Below are 13,313 nucleotides of genomic sequence, written 5' to 3' on the forward strand. Positions count from 1 at the left end.
TTATGAATCAAAGTGAAGTCTCTCTCAGGGAGGAGTGATAGGGAATGGCAAAGGACACACTGACAAAGGAGATTAATCAGAACTGGCTTTGATAAGCACTGTGGCAATTGGACAATTAAAACAGACTTTCAAGGGGGGAAAAAAAAGAGGAACAAACTGAGGGGGAGGGTAGAGAAAATAGTGCAACAATGAATAAATGGAAACCCAAAATCTCTGTAAATGTTCATTAAAATTAATAAAATTTAATAAAAATTTAAAAAAGAGAGAGAAAAGGGGTCATCCCAGTGTCATAGGCTCAGATGGGTTGACATGTCAAAGACCACACACACACCCCTCTGAGGGCAAACATTCCAGGCCTTGAGTCCCAGAATCAAGGAAACAGCTTTTCCCCTACCATTTCTGTGACCCTGAGAAATTCAATGAAATCTCCTACGCTTCCATTTCCTCATCTATAAAGTGGGGGACACTTTTATGAGGGTATAGGTATGAAGGAAGCAATCTTCAAAGCATAATGCATAACTTGTTGGGCTGCTAACTGAAAGGATGGCGGTTTGAATCCACAAGCCACTCTGAGGAAGAAAGACGGCAGCTTTCTTTCACAAAGATTTACAGCCTCAGACCCTGGATGGATGGACAGTCATTTTAATTTGGAAGTAACTGGACAGCAGTGAGTTGTTTGTTCTGTTCTAGGTGGGAAGGGGATTTGTGAATAATCCAGTGCCAACAACAAGATATTATTACCAACCATTTCTTTCCCAGTCTGTGGGTTTCCTTTTGACCCTGTCAGAGAAGTTTTTAGCTGTGCACAAGGATTTGATGTTTAGAAGATCCCATTCATCTATCCTCTCCTGACTGTAAGCTTTTCATTATGCTTGGAAGTCTATTCATGGGCTTCTAGAATTGTTCCTAGTTATTTTCTGAGTAACTTTAGGGATGAATCTGGAAGACATTATGCTGTAAAAGGTCTCAGTCACATAAGGACAAATGCTGCATAAAACCACTGTTATAAAAACAGGATGGACACGGTAGGGTGAGGGACAGCAGGAAAAGAATGAATGGAAATGAACACTCCACTGGAAGGACTATCTGAAAGGAAAAGATAATTAGATATTAGATGTGTGACAGTCAACAACCTGAAACAAAACATGTATTACAAAGCTAATTGGGGAGGGAGGAAAAAGTGTATCACTGAAAGAATGAAAACTCATCTTTCTATAAACTTTCACTAAAATCAGAATTTAAAAAAATTTTTAAAAGGTAAGATATTATACAGGGATCTCTGGTGGTGTAGAGGGAAGAAGCTACACTTCAATCATGAAGGCCATCAGCTGCTCCATGGGAGAAGGATGGGCAATCTCCTCCCGTGCGATTAATTGCCTCTGAAAATTAATTGCCAGAGGGTCAGCTATGGGTTGGTTCCAACTCTAAGGTACACAAAAAACAAACAAAAAGACATTTTAACTAACAGTTCACTTTCTGTCCTCAGCACTGGGCTAGGTATTTAATCCTCACAACAATGTATAAATCATTGTAAGCACATATTCTCATTTTAAATCTGGAAATAAGGTTCAGAGAGGGCAAGTAACTTGCCCAAGGTCACAAAGCTCAGCAGTGGAGAAGGCTGGGCCTGAGCCTGGGCTTGCTTCCTTGAAGCATCTATTCACTCATCATTCTGGAATCGCTGTGGCAGTTTCTGACACAGGTAAGGCTCACTGACCAAGGACAGATGACGGCCATCAAGGCTACCTGGGTGAGGGCGTTCACACAGCTTCCAGCCCTGAGGAGGATCTGCACGCAGTCAGGGTGGGTCCCTTCAGCAGCTGAGTGCAGGGCTGTCAGACCCTCCTGGAACACACAGGGAGACGTGTGAGGCCTGTAGGGAGGTTGAGGCCAAAGCCTGAGGAGAGAGGTCACCTCGAACACCATGGTGTCTGGTGTTTGAGTTTTTAGTCATGGAAGACAATGACCTTGATCCCCGCCCTGACACTTTCCTTCCACACCTCTGCTCTGTTCTCCTCATCCTTCGACCCACTTCACCCTGCTCCCCACCTACTCCGTCCTGCTCCAAGAAGCCATCCCTGCACATTCTGGCCATGATGACATCCTTTCTATAAGCTCACACCACGTGTCTTCTTGGTAATGTGCCCTGAGTGCCTGGAACCTTGGGTTGTCATTTGTCTTTCTTGGTGGTTGCCAGTTCAGAAGCTTGTCTCCCATGTCCTGGCTTTGGGGCTTCTACCAAGGGAAAATCAGACCACCCTGTGGGTTGTGAGTTCCCAAAAGTGGGGAGTAAGGAATGATCTCTTATCTCTGAAAGCCCCAGGGCCATAGCTCAGGTCTGCAAGGGAGGCCAGGCTGGTGGTGACTCACCGCATTCTGCTCCTCCAGATCCAGTCCGAGGTCCACCAGTCTCTGCAGCACAGATATGTGGCCCCTACTGGCAGCCAGGTGAAGGGCTGTGTTCCCCTCCTACAGGCAGAAGGTGGAATCATAGACATGAACAGGTCCTGTGGCCCAACTAGATATTTTACAGGCTGGGCAGCCGAGGCCTGGAGCAGGAGGTAGCACATCCAGGGTCACAGCACTAGTAGTCTGTGATGGGCACTCACCCTGTACTCTGAGCCAACACCCCTGCCCCTGAGAACCATGCCAGAAATCTCTGCCAGTAGCATTGGTAAGGGCCAAGTCCTGGCTTTTCTTTCTTTGAACATCAAGACTGGCCCTTCATTTAAAAAACAGAAACAAAATTAAAAGCTGTGTTCCATGCACTTATCCCCCTGGCTCCTGTCTTAAGTTCTATCTTCTGGCAAGTTCTATCTTCTCTATGGTGTGACTTTAGTAACTTCCCTGTGCTCAGTCTGTTATTCAGCTCTCCTTCACTTCTCTCACTTCACTAGTATAATGTGTTCAAAGTTCATCTCTTTGCTCAAGACTTTAGCTTATTGAAGCTTACCCTAACCACACAATGTAAAATAGACACTTTCACACTTCACTCCTGTACTGCTGGCCCCTTATCTTGCTGTTGCTCTTTTTTCCCCTATAGCTTATTACCTGATAACATATTCTATAATCCACTTGTATGTTGTGCTTCCTGTTTACTGCCTGACTTCCTTTACCAGAACTGAATTCCACAAAGGCAAGGATTTCTGCCTATTTTGTTCTCAAAGTCTCCCCCCCCAGGTGCTGAGAGCAGGGCCTGGGACACATACATGGCAAACTCTCAACTGATTTAGTTCAGGGGACTTCCGGGTCAGATGGCAAGTTAAGCCCTCTTCTCCAAAGACACAAGAAAACATAGGCAACAGATGTGGATAATAATCCTAAAAACCACAGTTTAAAAAGAAAAGGCAAAGTTTTCAAACACCAAATAGAAAAAGAACCCAAAGGAAAATGTACAATAAGGATTTTAGTTTGATGAGTAAATAGCATAGTGTTCGCAATTACTTGCTGTGAGTCAGAAAGCTGGACAAAGACTAGGGATGATAGAAGGAGAATTGATGCCTTTGAGTTGTGGTGTTGAAGAAGAGTATTGAATATACCATGGACTGCCAGGAAAACAAACATGTTTATCCTGGAGAGGGTGAAACCAGGCTGCTCCTAGAAGGCAAGGATTCTGAGGCTGATCTGACATACTTGGGGCATGTTGCAAGGAGGGACCAGTCCTTGGAGAGGGACGTCACGCTTGGAAGAGTGGAGGGACAATGCAAGAGAGGAAGACTCTTGATGAGATGGATTGACTTAGGGACTGGGGTCATAGGGGTAGGTGTGTATTGACTTAGGATAGAGCAGGTTTCAGGGCTATTGTACATAGAGAGTCATTCTGAGTCACAACTGACTCGACAACACATAACAGCAACAACTCAGGGGGCCATGTGGAGAGCTTGACATGTACCTTCTGTGAGGGCCAAAAGTTCCTGCAGGTGAGGACTTTAGAATTTCCATTTAGAAATCCTAAAAGTAACAATGACACAGTAAGAGAAATGGTTCCTCTGGGCAGGACAAAGGACACAATGTGCATATTACAGTGACTCTACTGAGGCAGCTTGTTGGGCATCATTCTTTTAGGGAACTTACCACAAAGGATACCTGGTGGGGAGTCATGGATTGAATTGTGTCCCCTCAAAATAGATTTCAACTTGGGTAGGCCATGACTCCCTTATTGTGATTGTCCTCCATTCAGTGAATTATCTTCCTTTTGTGATGTGCTGTAAATCTTAATCTCTACATGTTAATGAGGCCTAGTAGTGAAGAGCTGAGCTGCCAACCCAAAGGCACTGGTTCAAATCCACCAACTGCTCTGATGGAAAAAGATGGGCAATCCCCTCCCATGAGATTTCCAGCCTCTGGAAACCCTGTCGATAGTCAGTTATGAGTCAGGCACATAACAACCACAGCATATATTAATCAGGGAGCTCTGAGGCCTTCTCCATAGGGAATTTGTGGCTAGCCCAAAGGTAGTGCTTGTCAGTTTGAATCTACCAGCATTTACTCAGGAGAAAGATAGGTGATTTACAGCCCCCAAAAACCTACTGGAGGGTCATCAATGAGTCAGTTCCAACTTGATGGTAATGAGGTTTTTGATATGTTAATGAGGCATAATCTGGATGGGATGAGTCACAGGCTTAGAAGATAGTGTGACTCAACTCACACCCTTTGAGGCACATTTTTTTTAAATTTTATAAGAGATTAAGAGAGAGAGAAGGGAGCAGAGAGGAGAGGGACTCACTAACACCAAGAAAGAAGAACTGGAAGTGGAGCACATCCTTTGGACCCAGGGTCTCTGTGCCAAGAATCTCTGAGACTCAGAGGAAGACTGATCGACACTAAGACACATGGAGATTTCCAAAGAACACAGGATACACAAATGTTGAAAGGACCATCTCTTACAACTGGCTCCCTGAATTCAGGTTATTACCCTCCTAACTGTGAGAAAATGAATTCCTATTCATTAAGGCCATATACTTCTGCTGTTTCTGTACAGTAACTCTAAACCCTGCCCTATCCTGAGCTAGTCTCATTGTCTTGGACATACCCAACCTCCTGACCCCAGTTACCGTGTCAATCCATCTCTAGGGACTGGTCCTTCCCAGTCACATGCTCAAAGTATGTCAGACAGAGCTTCAAAATCCTTGACTCCAAGGAGCAGCTTAGTGTCATCCTCCCCAGGATAAACCTGTTTGTTCTCTTGGCAGTCCATGGTATGTTCAACACTCTTCTCCAGCTCCACAACTCAGATACCAATTCTTCTGTCCTCTTTGGTCTTATCCAGATCTCCGATGCATAGCAAGTAATTGCAAAGAACATAGCCTAAAGCAGACATACCTTAGTTTCTAGACAGGCATCATTGCTTTTTGGCACTTTGGAGAGGTCTCTGACAGCAGCTTTCCCAAGAGCAATTAATTCTTCTTTTGCTTTCTTCGCTGCTGGTGCCAAGAGTGTTGATTGCAGATCTGAGCAAGCTGAAACTGTTAATGATCTCAGTCTCTTCTCCATGTATCATGATGCTGTCAATTGGCCCAGTGGTGAGAATCTTTGTCTTCTTGATGTTGAGTTTCAGTCCATATAAGACTACATATAGTCCTTGACCTTCTGCAGCAAACATTTCAGGTCCTCCTCAGTTTTGGCAAGCATGGTTGTGTCATCTGCATAACGTAAGTTTTTGATGAGTCTTCCTCCAATCCTAATGACACACTCCTCATAAAATCCAACCTCTCAAATGATCTGTTTTGCATATAGATTGAAAAGGTATGGAGACAGGACACATCCCTAACACACTCCTTTCTTGATTTTGAACTATGCAGAGTTTCCTTGCTCTGTTCTGATGACTACTTCTTGGCCCAAATATAGGTTTTTCAAGAGCACAATCAAGTGTTCTGGGATTCCCATTCTTCTCAATGTTGGCCACAATTTGTTGTGATCCACATAGTCAAATGCCTTCACATAGTTAATGAAACACAGATGCTCTATTTTGTAATCTGGTGTAGTCATCTGCTATTTTTGTATACTGTTGATTTCACCTAATGACCTAATCTTTAGCACTATGTTGATAAATGAGAAATAGATGAGCAATGAGACTCATGATAGCCAGAATTCAATAGGGCTGCCTGGTTTTTCCAGGTCTCATGTTTTCTATCTTTAACAGGGTTTTCCACCTTTGACAGCCTTACCACTTCTCCATCATGCTCTATGAGTGGCATTTTCCTTCTTTGATAGATTTTACCTGATATAGATTCCAGCTTTTGCAGGTTGCAATCCCAAAGGCATCCAGTTGAAATTCACCAGCTGCTCTACGGAAGAAGGTTGGGTAATCTTCCATGCAATTTACTGCTTCTGAAAACTTGCTGGGGTGTCACTATGAATTGTACTCAACTTCATGACACACAACATCAACAAATGAACCTAGGAGTGGTGCTGTTAAATCATGTGGTTAATTCTGTATTTAATTTTTTGAGGAACCACCAAATAGTTTTCCATAGTAGATTCACTATTGATATTCTTGTCAGCAACCTATACAACATATTTTAGCAATATCAGGCATGAGGTACTGACCCTATTACCCTGGCCAAACTTTGTTTTGAAACTCCCTATGTCCCTCTGCCGAGACCCAAAGCAACTGCCTGTAGAAAACAAGGAAAAAAAGAAGCTGGAAATTCTGGCAAGAGTATGTAGTGACTGGAACTCTCATACATAGTTGGTGGGAATATAAAATGGGGCAATCACTATTGAAAGCAGTTTGGCACTTCCTTAAAGAGTTGGAAATAGAAATATTATTTTATTCAGCAATCCTAACACTATATACATATTCCAAATAAATAAGTGTGACACAAACTGATATGTTATTGTTAGGTGCTGTTTAGTTGAATATGACACATAGCAACCCTATGAACAACAGATCTGTCCTATCCTGTGCCATCCAAGACCATCATTGCTGTAGTCACTGTGTCAATTCATATGGTTGAGGCTCTTCCTCTCTTTCACCATCCCCCCACCTTTCCAAGTATGATGTCTTTCTCCAAGGAATAGCCTTTCCTACCAACATGCTAAACGAATGTGAGATGAAGCTTCACCATCTTTGCCCCCAAGAAGCACTCTGGCTGTACCCTCTCCAAGACATATTCTGTTTGTTCTTTTGTCAGTCCATGTACTGGGAGTACTCTTCTCCAGCACCACAGTGCAAAGATATCAATTCTTCTTCTAGCATCCTAATTCAATGCCCAGCTCACAGATATATAGCAAGTCATTGAAAAGACTATGGTCTGACTCAAGTACACCTTGGTCCTCAAATAACATTGTTTCTCAGTAATTTGAAGAAGTCCCTGACTCCTGATCTCCAAGTCTATTGTTTGCAGATCCAAGTTAGATGAAGTCATTGATAGTTTTAATCATTTCTCCATCTATTATGATGCCACCTAAAGGTTCAGTGGTGAGAATTTTTGTTTTCTTAATGTTGAGATGGTTGAAGACTGCAGTGTTCAAGAAGGAAATGCCACTTGATATAGGCACACCTATATTTATTGCCACATTGTTTACAATAGCATAGCATTGGAAACAATCCAAGTACCCATCAATAGATGAATGGCTAAAGAAATTATTGTACATTCACTTAATGGAGTATCATGCATTGCTGAAAACAATGGAACATTAGGCATCACTAAAAAATGATAAAAAAACCTTGTAAAACATTGCATAACATGAATGGATTTAGAAGACATAATGCTGAGTGACATAAGTCAGTCACAAAAGGATAATTATGTTACGATACTACTATTATAAAAGCTAAAGAAATGGTTGCATACAGAGAGATCATTCTTGGATGGCTAGCAGAGATAGGAAAAGATGGAAAAAGAATAAAAATACCTAAAAAAAAAGAATAAAAATACTTAAGTTTCATAAAGAAAAGGTATTATTTAATAAGGAGTTCATCAGATATTATACTTCATTAGTTGTATCAACTATAATTAAGCAAATATTATAATGTTATAATAAAACAAAAGATACATGAATGATTGAATGAAAAAATAATATGTTTCATAAACTTCCCCTCAAATAAAAAAAAATACTTTTTTATAAAGAAAAATACGTTATCCAAAATCTTCTTCCTCATTCTAGGCTTTCAGGGCTGGGTAATGTCCTAATAAGGACATTTGTTGTTGTTAGGTGCTGTTGAGTTGACTATGATTCATAATAACTCTGGATCTTAACCCTACCCTATCCTGTGCCATCTTCATCATCTCTACTATACTTAAGCCCTTTGTTACAGTCACTATGTCAATCCTCTTCGAAGAGGGTCTTCTCTGCCTTTCCAAGCATGAGACCTTTTTCCAAGGACAACATTTTCCTAACAACATTCTCAAAATATGTGAATGAAGCTTCACCATCCTTGATTCTAAGGAACACTTGGTTACACCTTTCTCTAAGACAGACTTGTTTGTTCTTTTGGCAGTCCGCAGAAATTCAATATTCTCCTCCAACACCACAACTCAAAGGCATCAATCATTGTTCTGTCATCATAATCTACTGTCAAACTTTCAGATGCATAGACAAGGGAATTATAAATAGATAATTGTCTAACATCTCCCAGCCAGTTAATTACCAGTACCAGTTGCTGTTGAGTTGATTCAACCCACATGCATCTGAATAGAACTGGGTTCCACAAGGTTTCACTGGCTAATTTGTCAGAAGTAGACCATCAGGCCTTTTTTCTCAGGCACCACTATGTAGACTCAAACCTCCAACCATCTGGAGCCTAGCAGTCTATTGAGTTAACTAACCATTTGTACCATCCAGAATTTGAATCCATGTCTGTCTGACTCTTAATTTCAAGTTCTTTTCTCCTTCACATTTGCCTATCTCAGTAACTTCCCAAGGAAGGAATCAAGACATTCATATTCAGGTATAGACTCTTGAGCCCAATTCATTGTCTCTGACACACCTACCACCATTACCCCAGTCACTGAGTCAATCCATTTCATCGAGGGTCTCCCTCTCTTGTACTGACCCTCCACCGTTCCAAGCGTTAAGTTCCTCTCCAACAACTAGTCCCTCCTTGCAACATGCCCAGAGTATTTCAGACAGAGCTTCAAAATCCATGTCTCTAAGGAGCAGCCTATTAACACCATCTCTAGGACAAACTTGTTTGTTTTAACAGTCCATGGTATATTCAATACTCTTCTCCAGCACCACAACTCAAAGGCATCAATTCTTTTCTATCAATTTTAGTCATTGTCTGGCTTTCTGATGCATAGTAAGTGATTGCAAAAACAATGGCCTGTATAAGGCTCACCTTAGTCTCTAGACTGATGTCATTGCACTTTAGTATTCTGGAGAGGTCCCTGACAGCTGATTTTCCCAATGCAATTCATCTTTTGATTTCCTGGATGCTGGTACCAAGAGTTTTGAATGTGGAGCCAAGCAAGCTGAAGTTGTTAACAATCTCAATCTCTTCACCATCTATCATGATGCTGTTAATCAGTCTAGTGGTGAGAATCTTTGTTTCCTTGATGTTGAACTTCAATCCATATTGAAGGCTGCAGACCTTGACCTTCTGCAGCAAATGCCTCAGTTCTCCTCAGTTTCGGCAAGAAAGGTTATGTGACCTGCATGATGTAGGTTGTTGATGAGTCTTCCTCCAATCCTGATGCCACAATCCTCTTCACAGAGCGCAGTCTCCTGAGTGATCTGTTCTGTATATAAATTGAAAAGGTATAGAAATAGTGAACCATGAAGTATTTCCTTGCTCTGTTCTGACAACTGCCTCATGGTCCAAGTGTAGGTTTTGCATACGCACAATCAAATGTTCAGGGATTCCTATTCTTTTCAGAGTTAGCCACAGTTTGTTGTGATCCACAGAGTCAAATGCCTTTGCATAGTCAATGAAACTCACATAGGTATTCTTCCTGGCCTTTTCTCTACCTAGCAGGCACATCTGGCAGTTTTCTGTTGATGTGCTATTCTAGTCAGGTTTGGATCATTTTCAACAGAATCTTGCTTACACTGTGATATGATATAAATCTATAAATATATCATAAAATAGCTGTAACCACAGCAAAGAAGAAACATTTAAATTCTCTCTATGATCATCAGAATGTTAGGTTGGTGTAGGTGGTGTGTGCCCTTGAGTTGGAGCTGACTCATAGTTTACCTTCCAGTAGGTTTTCAGAGGCAGTAAATTGCATGGGAAAAGAGTGCCCTTCTTTCTATTCCAGAGCAGATGATGGATTCAAACCATGAATCTTTGGATTGGCAGCACAGCTCCTTACCACTAGGCCACCAGAGCTCCAGAACATTATAACTTAATAAATAAACATTAAAGAAAAAAAAATCTCACCTTATTGTGGAGATTTCTGACAAATGTCACTATGATACATATTTTTGTAATAAGAAGTATTTTAAAGAATGTGTTCTTAAAAAAAGCTATTGTAGTTTGAATGAAAGCTTACAGAGAAACTAATAGTTTTCCATTCAATAATTCATACACATTTTGTTTCATAGCAGCTACACTCCCCTTCATTCCACAGCATCCTTTCTACTTCCTCCCTGGATTTCCTGTTTCCATTCACCCTTTTTTCTTCCCTTTCCTGCCTTCTGAGCTTTATTTTTGGGCAAATGCTACTCTCTGGGCCTCATATGGCTGATTGTTCAGAGGGTTACAAGTATTACCTCACAAGTATCACCATTGACTTTATAGGTTCATCTACTGTTTGGCTAGGAGCACTGGTGGTGGTGTTCCTAGGAAGTTGTGATCCAAAGGCCACAATCCTCTGGTGGTTCAAATCTACCAACAGCTCTGAGAGGTAAAGATGGGAAATCTCCTCCTATGCCATTCACAGCCTTGGAAGCCCAGTGGAAGATCAGCTATGAGTCAGTTCTAACTAGTCGATAAGTTTGAGTTTTAATTGTTTGGCTGAAAGGTGAATCCCTAAAGGGTGAGTTCAGTTATAGATTTGAAGGATGTCTACAGGCCACAGTCTTTGCGGTTCCATTGGTCTCTATCAGACAAGTAAGAAATTTTGCTCTGTATTTTTTCCCTCCTCTGTCCAGAAACTTGCACCATGATCCCAATCAGAGAGATTGGCTGTTGTAGGTGGGCACCACCTAATTCTTCTTGTCAAAGGCTGTTGTTCACATGGTCCATTTAGTCCACTGGACTAACAGTTCCCTTCTGTCTTTGATGTACTTCATTCTTTGCTGCAGACAGGGAGAGACCAATTGTTGCATCTTAGATTGACTGTTCACCTACAAGCTTCTAAGATCCTATTTGCTACTCATCAAAATAGGATGTAGGATATTGTCTTTGTGGACAGTATTATGCCACTGACTTAGATGCCCCCTGAGACTGTGGTCTTAAGTCTTCAAGTCCAGTGACTCTTTCTCATAAGGTATTTAGTTATGAATAAGAAGTTTACATAACTTTGCCCTCTTCAACCCCTGCTCTATACACAGATATATTTGTAACACATACAAATACATAAACAGTTTTATATAGGTTTTTTTAAAATTAAAAAAAGTATATAGGGAGCCATTTCTTAAGGGATTCTGTATTTCAGTGAGAGACGAAAAGCATCATTTACAGATATGGTGAGTCCACTTAATGTCACTGAGTTACACAAGCAAAAAATTGCTTAAAATAGCAAATGTTTGTTATTTATCTTTTACCTTAATAAAATTTCAAATAATAATGACAATAAATCTCTCTTCAACGGCTCTATGTGATGCCCTTCTCTGCCTTCTTTGTGATACATGCACAGCTATTGCATTGCCATTCTGGGCAGCTTGCTGTTCTGATCAAGGATTCAGGCTATGGGGAATGTGACCACAGCATGAAGCCTCTATGTTCAAAGAGACACAAAAGAAGTGGATGAACTGTGGGGGGGGCTGACATGTGCCACCGACCAGCTGGAATGTTGAGAGAGTTCAGGGCTTTCTTCTTCCTTCTGATTATAAATATCCATGCCCTACCCTTTGAAGCTACATGAGGCAGGGCCCTGGGCCTGGGGCAGTGCAGGGGTTCAGAGGCAGGAGAGCTGATGGTAGGGGGCCTTGACCTTGGCTGAAGCCCTTTCCCTTCCAACTACAAGGATGCCCACACCTGCACTTTGGTGAGGCCTCAATGTTCCAAACAGAACTATGCACTCTGTCCATCTCTCAAGCCTCCCTCCCTTTACAGCACCTGGACTTGACTCTGGTTAGCTCTGGCAGGTCTATATGCTTTTTAGTAGGCCACAGAGTCAATAGAATTTACATATCTATAGAGTCCCAGTAGAATGCTTGTACCTTGAGCCCTGAAAATGTTACTCAAATGAAATTCAGAATAAAAACACTTCTAATCTGGAAACACAAAGCAAAACATGCATATGTAACCTTTCAAATAATTTTTTAAATTGTGACAAAATGCATACATAAAATTTGTGAAAGCTGGAACTTGTGTAAGAAGGAAGTCTGTCAGAGATAGAAAATGCTAAAGTCCCCTCTGAAGCTGCCAACCAAAGTGGAAACCAGCAACAGAAAAGTAAATGTGCACCCTTGTCTCTGAGATGTGAACATTATGTATCATCTTGATGAGGTCATGATTATCTGTATCATATAATTATCCCCCATTTGTGATCTGGTGTCACAGGAGTTCCGTTCAGGAGTGTGGCTTGCATTCAGTATATACTGATGTTCCAGCAAAATTAATGGATGTTCATTTATTCTCTCTCTTCTCTCCAGATCCTACATCTTACACATTGTCATTTGGCCCCTATTTCTGGGAATGTGAGCCAGCAGCCTGCCATCTGGCCTGCAGATCTTGGGATTTGCCAACTCTCATAGCTCCATTGTTGTTGGATATCACAGAGTCAGAATTGACCCTTAGCTGACCCTCCAGCAGGTTTTCAGAGGCAGTTAATCACATGGGAGGAAATAGTCCATCCTTCTTCCACAGAGCAGCTCGCAGCCTTGAACCACATGCCTTCAGGATTACAGAGTAGTTTCTTGCCACTAGGCCACCAGAGCAGTTTATCAGAACAGAGCACAGAAACATTGCATGTTTCAAAATTGGGAAGAATATACACCAGGGATGTGTCCTATCTCCATATCTTTTCAACCTATATGCAGAACAGATTATCCAGGAGGCTGGGCTCTATGAGGAGAAATGTGACATCAGGACTGTAGGAAGACTCATTAGCAATCTGGTTATGCAGATGATATAACTTTACTGGTTAAAATTAAGGAGGACTTGAAGCACTTGCAGCAGAAGGTCAAGGACTGCGGCCTTCACTAAGGGCTGAGGTACAATATAAACAAAACAAAGATTCTCACCACTGGGCCAATTG

General features: G+C 41.6%; 1 protein-coding gene across 1 annotated transcript in view; it reads right to left on the reverse strand.

Moving 5' to 3' along the window:
• ANKDD1A (ankyrin repeat and death domain containing 1A) overlaps positions 1-13,313 on the reverse strand; it is a 52,988-nt gene that overhangs the window by 17,214 nt on the left and 22,461 nt on the right. The window contains 2 exon segments of the mRNA XM_006886664.1: positions 1,747-1,845; positions 2,371-2,469. Of these exon segments, the coding sequence (XP_006886726.1) occupies positions 1,747-1,845; positions 2,371-2,469 (198 nt within the window).

The sequence above is a fragment of the Elephantulus edwardii genome, unplaced genomic scaffold, assembly GCF_000299155.1.
Source record: "Elephantulus edwardii isolate Elephantulus edwardi_28Jun2011 unplaced genomic scaffold, EleEdw1.0 scaffold00050, whole genome shotgun sequence".
Lineage (NCBI taxonomy): Eukaryota > Metazoa > Chordata > Mammalia > Macroscelidea > Macroscelididae > Elephantulus > Elephantulus edwardii.